Source organism: Chelonoidis abingdonii, chromosome 24 (assembly GCF_003597395.2).
Source record: "Chelonoidis abingdonii isolate Lonesome George chromosome 24, CheloAbing_2.0, whole genome shotgun sequence".
NCBI classification, from domain to species: domain Eukaryota; kingdom Metazoa; phylum Chordata; order Testudines; family Testudinidae; genus Chelonoidis; species Chelonoidis abingdonii.
Window position 1 is genome coordinate 7,382,860 of NC_133792.1, and position 7,957 is coordinate 7,390,816.

Below are 7,957 nucleotides of genomic sequence, written 5' to 3' on the forward strand. Positions count from 1 at the left end.
AGAGAGTAGTTATCAGTGGATCATAGTCAAGCTGGAAGGGCGTGTTGAGTGGGGTCCTGCAGAGATCAGTTCTGGGTCTGGTTCTGTTCAGTGTCTTCATCAGTGGTTTAGATAATGACATACAGAACACACAAAGTTTGTGGATGATACCAAGCTGGGAGGGGTTGCAAGTGCTTAAAGGAAAGGATTAAAATTTAAAATGATGTGGACAAATTGGAGAAATGGTCTGAAGTCAGTAGGATGAAATTCCATAAGGAGAAATGCAAAGGACTCCACTTAGGAAGGAACAATCAGTTGCACACATACAAAACGGGAAATGGTTGCCTAGGAAGGAGCACTGCGGATCTGGGATCATAGTGGATCACAAGCTAAATATGAGTCAACAGTGTAACTGTTGCAAAAAAAAGCAAACATCATTCTGGGATGTATTAACAGGAGTGTTGTAAGCAAGACACAAGAAGTCATTCTTCCCTCTGCTCCGCGCTGATTGGGCCTCAGCTGGAGTCTTGTGTTCAGTTCTGGGTGCCACATTTCAGGAAGGATGTGGACCAATTGGAGAGAGTCCAAAGAAGAGCAACAAAAATTTCTGAAAGTCTAAAAAACAAGACTGTGAGAGAAGATTGAAAATATTGGATTTGTGGAGTCTGGAGAAGAGGAGCAGGGACGTAACAGTTTTCAAGTACATAAAAGGTTTTTAAAAGGAGGCGGGAGATACATTGTTCTCCTTAACCTCTGAGGCTAGGAAAAGAAGCAATGGGCTTAAATTGCAGCAAGGGAGGTTTAGGTTGGACATTAGGAAAAACTTCCTAACTGTCAGGGTGGTTAAGCACTGGAATAAATTACCTAGGGAGGTTATGGAATGTCTGTCACTGGAGGTTTTTAAGAGCAGGTTAGACAAGCACCTGTCAGGGATGGTCTAGATAATACTTAGTCCTGCCAGGAGTGCAGGGGATTGGACTGGATGAGCTCTCGAGGTCCCTTCCAGTCCTACAGTTCTGTGATTCTATGTGAATCAAGGCTGAATCCTGTCCTCAAGTGACCCTGACAACATCACAGTGAGCCAGTGATAGAGCCCGGCCACTCAGATTCCCTGTCTTTTGCTGTAACCACTAGACCACCCTTCCTCTGTGGCATCTAGTGTTAGCATTTGCTGGAGTAGCCTGTGAGACCTTATCTGCTTGGTTCCCAAGAACTCGGCTCTACTCCAAACTCGTCCCTGAGGTTTCTTTGTTGGCACACACTCAAACAACCCTTGAGCTGATCCGGCTCCAGGGTGAGGGGCATGTACAGGATGTACAACACATCCGAAGTTACACAACAAATCTCCTCCTTCCACACCGGTACACGTGTCCTTGCAGTTCCTATACATAGCACTGCATGTTTTGGGACTGGCTTGGTTACTCTGCAGGACCCAGTCCCTGTGCAGCATGCTCTGTCCATGTTCGACTTTACTCCTTACCTCATCTTTATGCTCCCAACTTCTCTTGTCCGTTGTATCTTGTTGTTAGTAAATGGTTCCCTAGATGTTCCCCCTCTTATCGTCGCTAACTCAGACATTGTCTTTTAGCTCACTGATCCATTACTTACCTTAGCATGGACATTTCATTTTTAGCCTGTTCGTTACCTCCCCAATCCTGTCTTGCAAGAAATGAGGCATCCTGCATGTTTAATTGCTCACGTCAAATCACGCCTACAGCCATTACCCAAGGCAGGGATAGAGGACGTGGTGGCCCAATGACAGCTGCTCCATTCTTGTTCCTTACAGTCAAGAGTCACACAGTGTAAAACCCTGCTACCGAATCTCCCTTTTCCTCCTCTTCTCAGTCCGTTTTGTAACCTAGGAGGCCAGTATACAGGCTAGTGGTAACCTCCAACATGCACCCGACGCTGGGATTGCAGAGAGCAGTAACTAATGCTAAGCAAATACCAGTAGGTCCAGTGGGTTCACCATGGCAACAGTGCTCTAAATTTGACCAGCTGTACAGTTCAGAGGCCACCCTCTTTGGAAATGGCCAGGAGTGTGTTCTGGGTGCTTGGCCATAGAAACACGTGGGAAGTCCCCAAAGAGCTGACGTTCACTTTAAAGTGAGATTCAGAAGCGAAGCTGGGTGAAGAGGTTGCCTTGGCTCCGAGGGAGGGGCTGAATTCAGAGGTGAGGCAAAAATTGTCATGTACGCAGCACATCCGGGATGAATTGATCTGAAAACAGGCAGAACAAAGTAACTAACTATGTAAATGAAAATCAGTGTAAATCACGTCAGCATCGTATTCGGAAGGGATCAGATTGAGCCCCTGGCAGAGCAAGTGCAGTTCCTGTTGAAGTGAGTGGCCTCGATCTGGACTCACACTGGTTTTGTGTCACTGTTACACCATTGATCTCAGTGGAGTTACTTGTGCTAGTGACAATCCGGAGTGACATTGGAATGGGGCCCAGTGGAAGCTGCCCCTGTTCACACTGTGGCCCCAGAAGCACTGGGAATTGTGGAGGCATAAGTTAAGGGGGGGAGGGGCTGCTTTCTTTTGTGTCCTTCCTGTTACTTGTTCTTCTGGCTTCACCCCCGTTCAGTCCCTCCATTGTTTCACACGCCCAGCAAGGGGCGGAGCCACGCCAGTTACCATGCGTTGCCACACCTGTGTGTTTCCTGACCGTGGTCATGGAAGTGGCACCTCCAGTCTCTGTATTGAAAGGATAAGGAAATGCAGGAGGCTATTTTTCCTGTCTGGCACAGAGCACCCAGCTCATCTAGGAGCCAGGGCCTAGGGCTGATGCCAAACTGGTGCTACTTGCACTGGCAATTTTTGCCACTGCTGCTGTTGTGCTTGCAGTAGATCCCAGACCAGGAAGCTCACTGGACCAAACAGCCTGTTGTCTGCTTTCAGCCTGATCTGGGCAGCGTTTTGGTTCCCGAGCTCAGAGCTGGGTTTGAAATAGCAGACTCTGATTCATCGATTCGATCCCTCAGGTGTCTTTGACTTACAAATCTCTCCAGCGACTGACACTAATACAGCTCACCATTGTACAGACATCTCTGCTTTCCCGTGTGAGTGCCTAAAGGAACTGAGCCGGATTCCAGCCCCCACACAGTCCCTTTACCGCTCTCCGGCAGTGTAGAGGAGCTGCGGTGGTCCCCAGGGGAATTCCCAGGATGCAGGAGCACCATACAGCCCGGTGCCGGACTCCAGCAGGGCATCTGCTCCCATTACAAACGAGCTTCGTTACCGGGTTTTTGAGAGCTGTTCCCTATGATATCTCGCGTCTCTCAGCTGTGGGAAGGTGAATGTATAGTGATTAACAATAGAAAATTGCAGCCTCTGTGGCTGAGGCTTTATCGCTGCGCAGATGGACAGGCAAGACCGCAGACATGTATGTTGTGTTGTTCACCTCTGTGGATGGCTTCTAGCCAGCATTTAGGATGCATCAGGCCCTTTGCCTGTGGGATCCGGGTGGCTCGGGGCCATGGTTACAGGGTAGGGAGCCTTCTGCACAGAAGTGTCCCCATTCACATCCATCCCAGGGTTGCAGTGACTGCAGTCCGTTCTCGTCCAATGCCTGCTTGGTAGACCTGTGAGCTGAGCTGGTTGGGGCTCAGTCAGCCCCTAGAGATCAGATAACAATGTCACAAACACTTCAGCTCAGTTTGCGCAATGTTCTTGCCCTGCTGCTTTAGTTTCTCCGCGTGACGGCTCCTAGTAACGATACGGTAAGAGGGAGGAGGAGCTGCAGGGAGATGGGTTTCCCCAAGGCAACTCCAGCTCTATTGTACCATCGTCATGACTGCCGACGAGATGTCCTTTGAGGCAGCAGTGAGGAAGCAGTTTAGGAAGCACCAAAGCCAGAGGGGGCTCCAGTGCCAGGGAAGGGAGGACATAGCAAAGGAAAAGGGAAATGTTGTTCCCCACGTAACCGTGGCCCTAGTAAGTTCATAGCTGCACCGTGGATAGTGTCCATACTGATTTCTTTAGAGGGTCCCACCCCTGCTGTGCAGGGACCAGCCCAGGGGGTGGGAAGGGAGATCACAGCTCTCTTCTCACCCCCCAGCCAGATAGAATAACCCACATGTCACGTGGAGCAGAAGTGTTGAATTCCCCATCATGGTGTCCTCTGGGCCATCTAGTCCTCCCAGGCTTGTCATGTTCATGGCTGGGGACCGTTTGTACGTGCTGTCCGTTCCCCTCTTGAGGCTTGCATAGACCTCCTGCCAACCTCTGGGGGAGAGGGAGCTGAGTGGTTTGGCAATGGGACACCTTCCGTCTGGCCCCGCCGGGCAGTCCTAGGGAGGCATTGCCATCGCAGTGCAGTACAGCAGCTGGGTGAATGTCATTGGTGGGGCTCTGTCCAGCTGGAGCACTCCCATCACTGGTCGCACCGAATGGTCCCCTCTTGGCAGCTTCAGCAGGGATGCTAATGACCGAGACTGAATCAGCCCCTCACTAGGAGACGTGGTTCTGCCAAGTCCAGATTGAGACATATTGACCAAGGCTGGTGTGGGAGGGGAATCTCGACCTGCTGCTGGTACTGTACCTTTTCTGGGATGTCACAAAGGGTTTTAACCTCTAGGGGGCACCTTTCCCCTGGGCCAAAGGGGCTCTGCCCCCGCATGGAGTGGAGAAGGCACTCACCCTCCTGGCCCATTTCATCCTTTGCTTCCAAGCGCCAGGCAGCAGCCCATTAGAAGGGATTGGCTCTGTACACACAGATTCCATCAGAGCCCGTGGCATGGCGTGGGAGGAGAAATGGGGTGCACAGAACTCTGAGCAGTGGGGGGAAAAGGGAAATGGGGGCACCTAGAGCCCCTGCCATGCAGGAGAGTGGGGGTGGGACCCTGGAATGGGGGGGACGGACACACAACTGGTGGAGGGAAGATTCGGGGAACTTGGTATGGGAAAAGGGGGTACACAGAGCCCCTTCCACGTAATCCCCTCCATGGAGAGCATGGGGGAAGTGGGAATGGGGTGCACATGGCTGCTGGTGTGGGGCAGAGTAGGAGACCCTGGTATGGCAGAAGGGGAATGAAGGGCACACAGACCCCTGGCAGGGGTGAACCTCGGGGAAGTTGTGGGTCCCTACAAAAGAAATGGGAGAGTGGCACCCAGGGAATTTGATGGGGGAGGGATGGAAAGGGCAGGGAGCCCCTGGGTTGGACAGTGTGTTCAGCCTGCACAAGCTGTGAAGTGTATGAACCCCTGCTGTGCAACCTTTTTTGGTTTAGCTCTTCTCTGCTACCCTAAAGTATTTGTTTGCATGTGCACACAGATCCCTCCTGTTGTGTTCCAGTGACCAAATGTCCCTCGCTGCTTTTCTCTTCCAGCTTTGACTATGGAGACCGATTCTGGGACATCAAAGGCAAATACTTCAGCTGTCAGTGCGGTTCACCCAAGTGCAAACACTCGAGCACAGCCCTGGCCCAACGGCAAGCGAGCACATCCTCCCGGGAGGCCCAGGAGAACGGACTCCCTGACACCAGCTCTGCCATGGCAGCCGGCCCCTTTTGAGGACTCGCTCCCGGGAGCCTGAACTGTTTTAACTCAATAGATTCACGTACTGTTTGAAATTTCCATTGAAAGAGAAAACACATTCAAGGAAAGCCAAGGGGTTCGTGACATCTAGGGATGCGCCACCGACTGTTACTTGAGGAATAAGTGAAAGCAAATCCAGACTCCATGTTGTCGTTTTCCTCCCTCTCCACCCCTGGAAAACTGCGGGTTTTACAGTGAGTGTGAAGGGACGGCTGTCGCAGTTTTTCCATGCAAGATTCCTCGCATCCATCTCTTAATGTGCTAAGTATTGTCAGAGCCAAGGGAAGAGTTCATCCCTCCTCTTCAGAACGCTGGTATTGATTGAATGGAACCGTCATGCCAAGTCATCTCCAGTTCTCTTACAATAAACTTTGAATACTTGCTGGAACTTGCTTTTTAAAGGAGTGCGGGGAGGAATGGTTCTGACATTGGTTTACTTGAGGCAGCTTTGTGGGGCAGGTCTTTTAAACCACAAATTTCTCCCTCACCTGGCAGGACATTACAGTGTGGTCTTTCCTGGCCCAGTCGCTAGGAGCTAGAGGTTCTTTGCTTCTAACAGACGCCTGTCGGTTACCAAATCTGCCGATCTGTTATTTTTTTCTAAAGAAAAATGGAAAAGAATCCTTCATCCCCCCCTGCATCCCTGTCTCTGTTCCAAGCCTGCCAGAGATTCTCTCCCCACCACCCCTGCTCCATACCAAGCTTTCTCCGTTAAAAAGCTCTCACCTCTGCCCCTTGGGCATGTTACTGTCTCAGTGTTGGTTTCACCAGTGGAAGGATTTGCCTCTCCTGCCGCGTTAGCAATCTTAGAGAAGGACGGGGATTGTACAAGACACTAACTTCTGAAAGAATCAGTTTGCTTTTTTATAACAAAACAAAGTGGTCCGTATACTATAAAGAACCTTTGATTGGCATTTCTCAAGAGGATGCTTCAGGCTGGGCAAGCATCAGATAGGACACATCCCAGAGAGAGGAGACACCATTGTCACCAGCTCATCCCCTCCCTTTTCTCAACTCTGGGCATCTCCAATTTAATTTTTAAGCCACACACTATGAAGTTGAAATGAACTGATTTATTTTTTACCATTATTAAAACATTTGGGACAAAGCATTAAAAAAAAAAAAAAAACCCCCAACAAAAACCACCCACCCACCCACCAACGAAAAGAAACCACAAAACAAAAACGGTGCTGATTCTGGTGTGATTTTTACTCACCACGTGAATATAAACTATCAATTGTATAAAAAGAACAAAGTGATTTTAGTATAAAATGCAGGAAAAAACACAAAACCTTTTTTAAATTGTTAGTATTGTAGTGTGAATAAATTTGCCATCGCCTTTTGTGTGATGGCTTGGCAGGTCATTATCTTCATTTTGTTTTGCATATCTCTTTAAATACTGTAATTAGTGCAGTAACAGGATTTTTTTGTGCATCTCTTCTAAACCATTCATGATGCCGTCATGTTTGTTGTTATTATTATTATTATTATTATTATTTTCTGTTAATGGTTTTGACAGTTTTAAAGGAGCAGTCTTTTGGCTCTGGTCATTTTCTTGTTCTGTTTCCAATGAAATCAATAAAAAAAAGTGCTTTAAAATGAATTTGGCTCTTTCATCCGTGTTGCCAACTCTCATGATTGCATGACAAGTGTTGTGAGATACGGGGTTTTTACATTTAAATCCCGGCTCCGGGAGTCATGTGATTAGATAGCAATCTCTGTTTTAGGGGGAGAGAGGTTTCTTGGGAGGGGGGCGGGGAGGCAAATTTCTGGCCCTCATGGTTGCGCAGAAAAGCTAGAAAATGTGTATTCTAAAAGCTCAGAAAGCAAAATGAAAATCCTCCACATCTAGTAGTAGTGTAAATTTTGTGCTTTTAAGTCACTCAGGATACTTTGGGGCAGCGGCCTTCATGACTTCTCAGTGCTTGAGGTTGGCAATGCTGTTTTGAGGTGATCTTCCCCCAACTGCCTCTGCAGAATAGGTCAGCAGCAAGGCAGCCTTCCAAAAATAGGCTTCCATCATGGGCCGATTGCTGTGCCCACTGAAGAGCCCCATAGACTTCCATGGGCTTCTGTCCAGGAGCAGTAGTGTGCCCGTAGAGATTGCAGTGCAGGACTGCGGGCCCTGGCCATGCAAGCCCACCATTCCTGGGATCTAGTTGCCTGTCCTTCAAGGAAAAAACCTAATGAGGTCACCCTTCCACCCCACTCTCCCCCCAAAAAATCTCACCCAGCATGGAGATGCCAGTTTCTTACCAGCTTTGTTTGGGACACCTGTGAATCCCCCCTGAGCATTGTTCACATGGGCGAGAGAATTGCATGAATGGGTTTCCACTGCTGGCAGGAGCTGAGTGATCTGTAGATGCAGGGTTCCCAAGGGACCTTTCTTACAGTGCAGATAAAAAGGACCTGCGGATGGAAATAAAAAATGGACTTTCTG

At 49.1% G+C, this 7,957-nt stretch overlaps 1 protein-coding gene across 17 annotated transcripts in view; it reads left to right on the forward strand.

Annotated features, from left to right (window-relative positions):
* The window catches only part of EHMT1 (euchromatic histone lysine methyltransferase 1), a 163,719-nt gene extending 156,599 nt beyond the window's left edge, over positions 1-7,120 (forward strand). For all 17 annotated transcript variants that reach the window (XM_075060610.1, XM_075060617.1, XM_032765224.2 and 14 more), the window contains one exon: positions 5,310-7,120. In XM_075060610.1, coding sequence (XP_074916711.1) covers positions 5,310-5,493 — 184 coding nt within the window. In that variant the 3' untranslated portion in view covers positions 5,494-7,120. The remainder of the gene's footprint in view (positions 1-5,309) is intronic.
* The last annotated feature ends 837 nt before the right edge of the window (positions 7,121-7,957 follow it).